The sequence below is a fragment of the Vigna umbellata genome, chromosome 8, assembly GCF_029865625.1.
Source record: "Vigna umbellata cultivar VRB3 chromosome 8, Vumbellata_1.0, whole genome shotgun sequence".
Lineage (NCBI taxonomy): Eukaryota > Viridiplantae > Streptophyta > Magnoliopsida > Fabales > Fabaceae > Vigna > Vigna umbellata.
Genome location: NC_142172.1, coordinates 29,824,667 through 29,836,937, shown reverse-complemented (window position 1 = coordinate 29,836,937; position 12,271 = coordinate 29,824,667). Strand labels below are relative to the sequence as shown.

General features: G+C 27.3%; 1 protein-coding gene across 1 annotated transcript; it reads left to right on the top strand.

The window, feature by feature from the left end:
* Window positions 1–7,833: 7,833 nt before the first annotated feature.
* LOC124839791 (ras-related protein RABE1a) lies at window positions 7,834–10,902 on the top strand. The gene is made up of 8 exons (XM_047315716.2): window positions 7,834–8,152; window positions 8,688–8,760; window positions 8,835–8,935; window positions 9,697–9,762; window positions 9,976–10,073; window positions 10,179–10,241; window positions 10,328–10,420; window positions 10,595–10,902. Exons 1-8 carry the CDS (start codon window positions 8,080–8,082, stop codon window positions 10,676–10,678), a joined length of 651 nt encoding a protein of 216 aa, XP_047171672.1. The 5' UTR covers window positions 7,834–8,079; the 3' UTR covers window positions 10,679–10,902.
* Window positions 10,903–12,271: the final 1,369 nt, after the last annotated feature.

Here is a 12,271-nt window from a genome sequence, read left to right as displayed (position 1 = left end):
AAATACTTCTTAGCAGGGTTGATATAAGAAAACAAGATGATGGAGCAAAATTTAACGAAAAGGTTGAATAACAAAAACTCAATTAAGAAATATCAGAATAAACAAAAGAAATATAGTAGAAAATGTGATGAAATTTTTCGATTTTCTATTATGATATTTTGTAATGTTATTTGTTTTCTAATTATTTTTATTTTTGTCTTGTTACATTTGATTAACTATCTCTTTCTTTAATTCATCTATGATTTTCTCTTATGCTTTTATACTATTGGTCTTAATTCAATTTTCTATATGTTTTATTTTTAATTTCTTATAATTTATTTTATTACATTATTGTTAGAAACTTCTTGTGATAACAATTGAGTCAAGTTTCTCACAAACTTTCAATTGTAAAAGTTACGTATGGTAAAAGGTTTATGATTGTTCATAACCTCATTCAAAAATGATATCATATTCTATTTCGCAAGAAAGACAACATATAATGTGTCGTAGTAAGGACTAAAGCATTATTTGCTAAGGCAAATATGGTATAAGACAAAAGTCAGCTTCGAAATAGGTATAATATAAAACCTAATCACAAGAAAAAAAACAAATTTAAATATTCCTATTCCAATCGGTCTAACCCTAACTTTAAGAAGAAGGAAACTTACTTTGCCTATGAAAAGTTAAGCCATCTCGCACCTCAGTGCAGACATATATTGAAGAATGACAATCTTCCTTAGACAAATATAATTGAAGGAGGAAATATGATTGTTGCAGTCATTTCGCAAATAAGAATTATAACTAATGTCAGCAAACGGGTAGTAGACTTTAAGGTTCCCATACACATTTTGTGCAAACAAAAATGTGTTTTTAAAAGTTAGAGTCATAAGAAAGTGAGATAGTATATTACTATCCAAAGAGCAATACATCGAGAAACCTTTTAGGAAGTTGGAATATTATGACTTCAAATCAGTAAATACCTCTTATGTTGCTAACTCTAAATTAAAGAAAAATAGAGAAGAATTTATTTCTAAACTTTAGTATGTGATAATGTTGTCGTTGACGCGATCAAATTAATATTATTAAACTATAGTAACTTTAGTATTGCTAATATAGTAGCCAACAAAATAGAAATGATAAATTCAACCATAAGTCGTCTTTCAAACACGAAATTGATTTATTAGAAATTAGCTCTTATAAAAACTATGCAAAATGGGTTAGTCAAAAAGAATAATAGAAGTAATTAAAAGAAAATAAAAGATTAAAGAAAAAGAATAACAAAAGATAGAAGGAAATTTATAAAAAGATTTAAAAAGATAAAAACAATTATAAATAAAATAGATTGATTTAACTCATTTTTCAAAATAGGATTCATCATTGGTTATCTAAAGATTATTGTTAAGTTAATCACTATTAACCAAATAAAATAGATTGATTTAACTCCATTTTCAAACTTAGATTTTTAAGTTAATCAATGTAAATTCTCAATTAATTTGTTCGCATTCTCACTGTTAACCAAAGTACATTCTCAATTGGTAGCAAAAACCCATTCAATCACATAAAAATTTCCAAATTTAGTCAAAGTAAATTCTCAATTAAAATTAAAAACCTTTGGACTCATATGATTGATATGTTATGTAGATTTAACACCATGCTTACTTGCTATAATGTAAAAATCATTACTTTTACTTGATTAAGAAGCAAAAGACATAGATAAAATTAAATCACAACAAGAATCAAAAGAACAAATATATTTATTCATCTAACCTCATAATCCAATTAAGAAATTAGAGTAAAATCAACCCTGGAGGTTTAACACTCTATGGAATGTAGAAATAATATGAAAATAGAAGAAGAAAGGGTGGAGAACATGAGAGAAGAGACGAAATTTGAACCCTTAAAGGGTTCCTAAGTCCCCTTAGTGTGTTTCCTTACGTATCTTTGTATAGAAATTGAATTGGGCTTTGTTTGAAACTTTTCTGTTGTTGTAATCTTCTTTATGATAATGTAATCTTCTCCGATCGTCTTCTAAATAATCAATTATCTTCAAAATATATTTGATTGTTGTGGATATCTAAAAATACTTGAGAAGATATTTGCTAGATTAAAAAAAGATTTGATAAATATTATCTTTTGATATTTATTGATATAGTTAAATAAGTTACTTATTTAACGATATCAAATAAAATATTTTAAAATTTATTTTTCCCAAATGATCTTTAATAATAAATATTTATCAATTATCAAGGATCTTTTAGTAGAAACAATAGAGAAAACTGCAAGATCCAATTTTTGTTGCTTGTTCCCTCTTCTCGGCTTAGCCAAATTTCTTCACTTTTCATGTTATGCTTGGATTGACTCCTAATGTTCTTGATTATTTGCTATTATTGGATTTATCTTTAAAGTGTCATGAAACTTTAACCAATTTATTCCACACCTCAATGAGCTCAACTTAGCTGCAGTTGCAGCTGCACTAACACACGTCAAAATATCCAAAGAACATTTATGCAACTTAAAAGTTATTTTGAACATGTTTTTGTATCTCATGCTAAATAAATCAAATTATAATAAATCCTAATTAAAATATTATATATAATTACAAAAACTAATTAAGAATCTAATATTAAAGACTAAATGAGGGCATAAATATGCACTCATCAATATGCTCAAAGTATTGAGAGTTTATTGCATTTTATGAGATTTTCTATACTACATATCACTTTCGCAGTAGATAGTCTGAGTAAGTACACTCAATGTCTTAATTAAGATCATTAGGATGCACTTACAAGACTCATGAAACAATTAAGAGGTACAATAAATTATGTTGTTGAATATAATGAGTTTTTCGTTGTATTAGAAATGTACAATGATGCTAAGTAGATCTTTGATTTAGATGAGACAAAATATACTTATAGTTATGTGTTTACACTTAGGGTCATGTAATTACATTAAGATTAGACAAACAAAAAATTATTGCAAGATTAACAATGGAATCAAAGTTTGTTGCTTTTTAGATGACTGAAAGTGAAATTAAGTGGTCAAAAAACTTCTTAGCAAACATTTTATTAGGAATGAAACCAAACTCACGTATTAATGCATTGTGATTGCCAATTAACAATAATTATAACAAAAAAAAATTTACAATGGAAAGAACATATCTATATGAGACATGATTTGTATAAACAATTGCTAAAGAGTGGAACAATTTTCATTGATTATGTTAAGTTAAAATAGAATCTGGAAAATCCTATGTTAAGTTAAAATGGAATCTGGAACGATTTATAGTTTTAATATTTTGAAAAATACTTTCTGAGATGTGTTAAAAATTAACACTTTCATAAAGTATTTTATTAAATTTAAAAATATTTAAATTTATTTTAAGAAAGACTTTATAGAAAAAACATTTTTAAAAGAAGGCTTATTATAAATTTAGAAGTGTGTATAACAATTGTCAATTATGTTGTGCATTGGGCTTAATAGTGAACCTTCTTAAGCCCGTTAACTAAGGGGTTTCTCCCTGCACCTCCAAAGTTTTACCTCAAAAGTTTAAAGATTTGTCCTTGAGTAAAAATTACATTTACTGTCCCAAAGTCTTCACTCTTCTTGCTTTTTCTATTGTGCCTTTGCTTTTCTAGTAGTTGTCAATAGCAAAATCTCTGCTTTGCTTCATTCAGCTTCTTCTTCTTCTTCATTTCACTGATATATTTAATGTAGTCATTGAATTTCTTAAAAACTTTTTGGATTTCAAAATTTAATCTGAAAAATTACTAGATTTTGAAATCGATTTAGTGGATAATTAAATTTTAAAATCAGGTTAAAAAATTCACTAAATTTTAAAACTAAATTAATTTTAAAATCCTATTTAGAAAATTACCAAATTTCAAAATCTAAGAAATTCATCAAATTTTGAAAATAATAGAATTTTAAAACTGACTAGATTTCAAAATTTGACACACACTTATCTCATATTTCGAAATCCAATAGTCAATTCTTCTAGATTTTGAAATCCAACTTACACCTCTTCCATATCTTCAAATCAAGTTTTTCTTTTCTTTTATTTTTTTTTTAAACTTGGGAATACTAATTGAAATCTGATTCACATTTCTTTTTATCCTTTTTTATAATTAACATATATTAAATACTAATAATAAAATTAATAATAATAATAATAATATTAAATTATATGAAAATATTATATTAAACTAAATATTTTTTAAGTTTTAACTTAAAAGCAAAAATTTTAAAAAACATGTTAACCAGATTTTAAAATCCAATTAAAATATATTAAATTAAATTTATTATTATTATTATTATTACTATTATTATTATTATTATTATTTTAAATTTTAACTTGGAAAACAAAATTTAAAAAAACATGTTAATTGGATTTGAAAATCCGATTAACATATATTAAATTTTTACATATGCTAACATATATTTAACTTTATTTATTATTATTAGTATTAGTAGTATTACTAATTAATAATAATAATAATAATAAATCAAATTTAATTATGTTAACATATTCAAAGTTTAATATACGTTAAACCAGATTTTCACATCCGGTTAACATGATTGTTTAATTTTTCTTTTAAGTTAAAATTTAAAAAATATTTAGTTTAATATAATATTTTAATATTTTTAAATATAATTTATTAAATTAAAACAAATAAATCACATCTAAGAAAAATTAAAAACGAAAATATTCAAAAAATAAAAATAAAACAGTGAAGTGTCGGATTTGGAAATGATTACCAAATTAAAAAAATTAATAAAATGATAATTGGATTTCGAATTTTAGAATAAATTTTAAATGAATTTTAAAATTTGAAAAAATTATATTTCGAATTTTGAAATCAGTTGAGTTTTTTAATTGAATTTCAAATGACATTTGAATTGGATTTTGAAATATGATTTCTTTAATAAAATTTTAAAATTCTACAAATTTTAGAATTGGATAAATTTTAAAATTAGATAAGTTCTTAAATAAAAATTTAAAATTTAATGATTTTTTAAATTGGATCAAGTGAAGGGAAATATGAAGGCTAAGAAAAACTTGATTGTAGATTACTGTAGTAATTATGGGAGGAAGAAAAGATGCAGCAGAAGTCCGTTAACTAATAGATTGCAACCAATGGACCTCCACAGCATAAAATTATATAAACGAAATTCCTTATTTGATGTGTAGAGCTTTTTTTCTTCTAAAATAATTAAAACATAATTATTTTTTTAGAATATAAGACACACAAGTTCTAACGAACTGTTCGGAATGATTCAGGTTGTTGTTAAAGGAGAGGACGAAGGACATTTGTGAGCGTGAAGTTTACATTGTTCTTTGCGTATTGAATATTTGCTTAGAAGAAAGATTTGCAGAGGGAGAGGGAAGAAGTAAAAATGGAAAAGGCCGAATAATGAACCATGTGCTCCAGAGTGACCCTTTTCAGTGCAAAATCCTTACAATTTTTAGATAGAATATGTTCAGGAATTTTATTTTTCAGGTTTTAATTGTTTTTAATTTTAAATAATTTTTTTTACAAAGAAATATTCATATGCTTGGAATATTAATTTAAATTTAATAAAGTCTCCTAATACTAAGTTGTTTTCATCTATACTTCTATATTATTATATAAAGAGTTCTCCACATTTGTTGTACATATTTTTCCAATTTTATTTTATTTTTTAAATTAAAATAATTATTTTATCAAATTTACCTGTTAAATGACTGTTTTTTCTAAATTTAACGTTTTTTTTCAAATTTGACCATTTTTTTTCATCTAAATTTTAACTATATTTTAAAACTAAAATAACTATTATAATAAAAAATTGTAAATATTATTTAAATTTATTTTTATAACGATAATAATGGTTTTATAAAAAATGTGATTTGCACATAACCACCATTGACCTATTCTATGCATTTTTTCTAACTTTTAACACTCATAGATTGTATTATACACTCAAATGAACCGAAACAAATGTATATAAATCAACATAAACTCATTTTAACGTGATTGATCACAAGATTCCAATACAAAATTAACCAAAATCTCACTTTATATACCCAAATTGAATTCTACCAGTTATAGCTTATTTTTAAACAACTTAAGGACTCTATCAAGTCCTAAGTGACTTACTAACACCCTCCAAAATGACCATTTATACACAGAACCTAAAATTTAAAAACTCACTAGTTCAAACCCCCAAAATGATTCTTAAAACTAAACAAAATAACACCAACTTACTACTTATTTCTAAACCAAATTTTAACACATTCACCATTTTAACAAGTCTTAAACAACACCAAACCAACCTTAGAAATTCATATTACTCCAACAAACCACAATCTCACCGATTTACCACATGCAACCTCCATTTTAGACCAAAGTTGACCTATAGTTCTACTCACACCTTTACTCTTAACCTTTCAACCAAAATTAACACCAACACAATCATATCAACCGCATTCATAAGGTTACTCTAAATTCACACGAGGAATCAAACATCCTACCATTTATTCTTCTCAATCAAACACAATTAACACCGACACAATCATTTTAGACATAGCTAACAGTATACAATAACATACATACCAACACTCACAAGTTCATGCACTATAATCCAATTTAAAGGCAAACACTAACTTCTCTTACCTCTCAAAGAAACAACCCAACTATAAAATCGCTTCGCCAATTACTTAATCGCAAGGAATATCTAGACGAACCTACAAAACACCAAATTGAAAACAGACAGAATCCTTAGAACTCTAGATGAACCAATAATGAGTAGGAGAGGGCTATATTCCTCTAAAATAGATTTGGAAATGGGAGGGGAAAAATGAGTCAAAACTTACTTGCTCTATTTTTGAAATTGATTGGCTAGATTTGTAGACCTTGATGCTGTAATCAGATAGACACTTCATGATCGTCAAACACACGACTAAAAAGCAAAAATACTTAGAGAGAAGATAGAGAACTCTAAAAAAGTGGTTTCTAAACACTTTAAAATAATGAAACTAATTTATTATAAAACTATTTATAATAAAACCATTTAACATTGATAATAATCAAGTCTCACTAATTCAAAATCTTTAATATCTTTTATTAAAGAACATTCATTACTTTCTTGTCTTACATATTGATTTATTTTTTGTTTTAGTTTGTAGTTTATAAAATGGAATGAAGTCACTTTTTTTTTTATAAAAATAATTATGATTTGAAACTTTTGTCTAGCTTTGTGATTTTTAATTTAAAACTATAAAATCAAACTACTGTCACACAATAAATACTCAATATAAAAGTTTAGAAAGAACTGAAAAGTGAAGTAAGTAAAATTTTTATACAAATTCAACATATTGATAATATATTACGCTCGCATAAATATTAAACATAAACTTATTCAGAAATATATTAATGTTGTTCTTAATTATATTTTGTTAATTTAATACTTAGAGATAATGATAATAATAATAATAAATATTTTATTTATTTTTTCAAATGAGATTATAAATATTGATTTTCTTTGACTTAGTCGTATTATAATTGTGATTGTTTCATCTTCTTTGAAAAAAAGATGCTACAAATGAAGTCAAACAAATTAGTCGTTATTCCATTTACAAACATTAATAATGTGAAACAAAAACTAACAAGAAAGTTAGAAATGAAATGAAATAACATATAACTATATATTATTTTACACTATCACCAAATTAAAAAAAATTAAAATATAATTTCAAAAGAATAAAATTTGTACATATAATAATATATATAATTAACGATAATTAAAAATATTGTTTTAGCAGTGGAAGGAGTTACGGAAATCGGTCGTGGAAACGGCCTTATAATTGAGAAGTGGGAGGTAAAGACGCACAGTGTTTGGCATTTCCTTTCCCTAAAAGAAAAAGCGCTTTTCAACGCCCGACCACCACAGAGAAGAGAACACCCTTTCCCTTTCAGATCTCGATTCTGCCTTCTTCTCTTTCATTTTCTCTCTTTCTCCAACCACTTTGAAATCGCTTCTACTTCACCCCACAAAATCTCATCATTTTCAATTTCATCCCAATTCCTCCCTGGATCGCCTTTTTCTACTCTCCTCTTCTTCTCCATGGCTGCTATTCCTGCAAGAGCTCGAGCCGATTATGATTATCTCATCAAGCTTCTCCTAATCGGCGATAGCGGTAATTTATTCACATTTTTTTATATTTTTTCTAAGTGTTGTGCTATAGCTCTTTGATTTCCTTGCTGTGACTCGATTTGATCTGGTTTCTGATAGTGGATTGTTTTATTCTAATGAATGTTTGTTTGTGGTTAAAATTGACCTTACTTGGGTGCTTACTGCTCTGTGATTTTAAGCCGTAAATAGATGATTAGTACTTTTTTTTCAAGTGAATTCTGTGGTTGTCAGTTCACTGTGATGAATGGAGCTAGTGGTTAATTGTCAATGAAGTTGCACATGAAAGTTTGTTACTGCGTATTAGTTGTTCACTGGATTGCTATCGAGCTGTCAAACGTTGGCAAATTTGGGAACATTTTCCAGTCTAATAGTGAAAAACTCGGTATTTATTTGCTAAGTATGGGATTACTTCTTAAATTCTAAAATCCAATTTACCTGTGTGGTTGTGTCTGAAAATCACTTATTGACTAAAATGTGGCAACTCTTCACTATTGCGGTTGTATATATCACTTTATTTTATTTTTTCTTCATATGGTCAGGTGTGGGTAAGAGTTGCCTTCTATTGCGGTTCTCGGATGGATCTTTCACTACTAGTTTCATCACGACCATTGGGTAGTTCTTTTTTTCGTGAAACCTCGTACCTTGTGAGGAGTTGCCTCTGATGTCACCAGAATTATTTTTTTCAGTATCGATTTCAAAATAAGGACCATAGAGCTCGATGGCAAGCGAATCAAATTGCAAATATGGGATACAGCTGGTCAAGAGAGGTTTCGAACTATTACAACTGGTTAGTATTTTAGATTGTGTGTGTTTTGTTTCCCCTCCTCCCGGTATACATAGTGTTTGGTTAGAGCTTGTGATTCTTTACATCCAACTTATAATTAATCACTTCTATTGCAATGTGTACTTCTCACAATCTTGTAATTCAACAATGGCTGTTTATGTATTCATCTACATTTTCTTTTCTTTCGATTTGTTTAGGAACTAGTTGAATGTAAATTTTATTTTATTTGTTTAACCTCAGTTGATTTCATTATTGATTGTATCTTGCTGACAATTTAGTTCATTTATTTATTGTACGTGGTTGTTACATTTGACAGGATGAGTTGCATACTGGTTTATAAACTGGATCATGGTTCTGATGACTGTATTTTGGCAATTATTGTTTAAGACATATATATTTCTCCTTTTTCTTTAAATTGCTAAACCATTGTATCTTAAACCCGTATGCTATGATTTGGTGTTTAAATTTTCAGTTGCCAGTTTAAATGTCTAATATGATTGATATGACGTGGTGGTATTTTATATTGGTGGCTCTTTGAGATGATAATTGTATTGCATTATTCATGAGATCGTTGTTTGAAGAATTCTGTGTATTATTAGGCTTGTACCTGGGTTCCTTGCTACTATCTATGAATGTAATATTTTGCTCATGCTTTGTTTGTCAATATGATTTCTATCATAATATCAATAGACTATTCCGCCTCTTTCAAGCTTGCAAATTTGAGCTTCTTTCCTTGTTTTTTAATTTTGATCCTTCTTTTGCAGCCTATTACCGTGGAGCCATGGGTATTTTGCTTGTGTATGATGTTACTGACGAGTCATCTTTTAACAGTAACTTCTCCTTACTCTAATTTCTCGGTCTTCTGTTATCCCCCAACCCACTATTGCTCTCCTATTTGTGTTTCCTTAGAGCATTATGTATTAGTTGAACAATTATTTTTCAGTTAAGTCTAATTTTCAACTTTATAATTTGAGTAGATTCTTCACTTTTAGTGGGTTTTTAAGACGTAACAATTTGCCCTACTAATTCCATTTCATGTCCAGACATCAGGAATTGGATTCGCAATATTGAACAGCATGCTTCTGACAATGTCAACAAGATATTGGTGGGGAACAAAGCTGACATGGATGAAAGCAAAAGGGTTTGTCCTACTTACTCTCACTTGTTCTTCGTCTTTCGATTAAGCTTGGATGTGTCTCCTATGGTTACTATGCACTATTTTGATGCGGGACGATGTTATCCTTAGGCTGTTCCAACTTCAAAGGGCCAAGCTCTAGCAGATGAATATGGCATCAAGTTTTTTGAGACGGTAAGTGGCAGTATGGCACTTATTGCTCGTGTTGAGCATGGCAAAATTGCTGATATGTTTTTAATAAGGAGATTATGCTTATGCAGAGTGCAAAAACTAATATGAACGTGGATGAGGTTTTCTTTTCAATAGCCCGGGACATCAAGCAAAGACTTGCAGACAATGACTCAAAGACTGAGGTTTTTGTTTTGAACTTTCTCCCTAGTGATGATGAGTGTATCTTGTGACAGTTGATAATGCATCATTTTCTGATTACAAACTAACTGATCAATGCAAGAGTAAATCATGATTTTTTAAGAGTACAAGGTTTTGTGTTTGGTTGAATGAGAAAGTTTTCGTTTGTCATTTTGCAGCCCTCGACACTGAAGATTAACCAACCTGACCAGGGAGCAGGGTCTTCCCAAGCCGCTGAAAAATCTGCTTGCTGCGGTTCGTAAAGGGAACTCTCTAGCTGATACATTTGACTGAAAATGTTAATTTTGGTGAATGACTTCCATGGGTGCATGTATTGTTATTATGTATACTCATTGGGTGTGAATGGTAGATACTGCACATGTCGGCAATTAATTATATATCAATTTATTGTTGCCGAAACCATGAACAGCCTACTTCATTGCTCTTAGTCGGTTCTCCAATTCTATTTCAGACCCTTCAATGCACATATTTCGGCAGTAACCTAAAATTTTCTGAAATGTTTCCACAAACACTTGTTTTTAAAGGAAAACTGAAAATAACTTCAAATGTAGTTGTATGAGTTTTTGTCCTTTTAAAATGAAGAAAATTCTTGCTAACAGGTCTATTGGAAATAATATTAAGGCTCATCTGACTTTTGTAAAAGTTTTCTAAAGTAAGGAATAGTATAAAACAAAATTAGAAATTAATACAAATATGCCAAAACAACGAGAAAATTGTACTTCTTGAGTATAGATTTTGTCTTCATTTTTTTTACATCAATAAAGGATTACATCAGGTTTTTTAATCAATAAACTTAATATTTTAACGAGTCTAAAAAATATGCGGTTTTAAAGGAAGTTCATTATATAAGAATTCATTTGAGATATATGTTAAAATATTGTATTTTTATGGTAAAAAAATTACGTAAAGAACTTCTATAGGAGATGTCTTTAAGTTAAAGGAGTTAAAACATTATCAGCTCATCTTGATTCCAAAGTCCTTACCATTATTACTATTATGATAATCGCTTATAGAAAAATTGTCAATTATTTCATATTGGCAAATAATTTTTATTTTTTTAAGTAACATTATGTAAATAAATAATTTAGAAGTATAAATTCAAGTTGAAATAAATTTTAAAATAAAATGAAATTAAAATTCTATTATGGAACATGACTATAAATAAGTATAATATTTTTGAATAGAACATTTTTAAAAAAGTTACTATGGAAAGTATCTAATTTAAATCAGTCAATTTTATTTTGAACAGGTTGATATAAGTGTATTACTCACACAATAGTAGCAAGAACCATATAGAAGTAATCGCATAAAGAAAGAGACAAATGATGAGTACTATAAATAAATAAAAAAAAGTATCAAGAGTTATAACGTCTTGAAAGAAAGTGAAATTATTTTTGATAAAAATTTAATAACTTGAAGTATTTTACTTTAAATAGAAAAAATAATTTTGTACAAGTTTTTTTTTTCTAACCGTCTTTGAATATTTTCAATTTAAGTTATTAAATAGAACTATAAATGTTAAAATATATGAAATCGATTATGTCAATTGAATCTATAAAAATGATTTTCATGTTTATTTTTAGGAGATGTGTTTGATTTTTACACTATAAAGTGTAAAAGTCTAAAAAATCATGTTTTAAAATTGATGGTGTATTTAGAATGATAAGACTATATTATTTTAATAATAAAAGTTTGAGGTATAAATAGAATTATTATAAATGAGTTTCATTATTTTAAGAAGACAGTATCTTTCTAAACCCTTTTTCTTCTAGAGCTTTTTCAATTTTCTCAATGTCAGTTCATCTGTTTAAATATTGAAAGACCACTGGATGATT

Excerpts from the sequence above, each read along its gene's own strand:
- LOC124839791 (XM_047315716.2), top strand. The coding sequence starts at position 8,080 with ATGGCTGCTATTCCTGCAAGAGCTCGAGCCGATTATGATTATCTCATC. Across the intron at positions 9,763-9,975 it reads TGACGAGTCATCTTTTAACA|ACATCAGGAATTGGATTCGC; the intron begins GTAACTTCTCCT and ends TTTCATGTCCAG. Across the intron at positions 10,421-10,594 it reads ACAATGACTCAAAGACTGAG|CCCTCGACACTGAAGATTAA; the intron begins GTTTTTGTTTTG and ends GTCATTTTGCAG.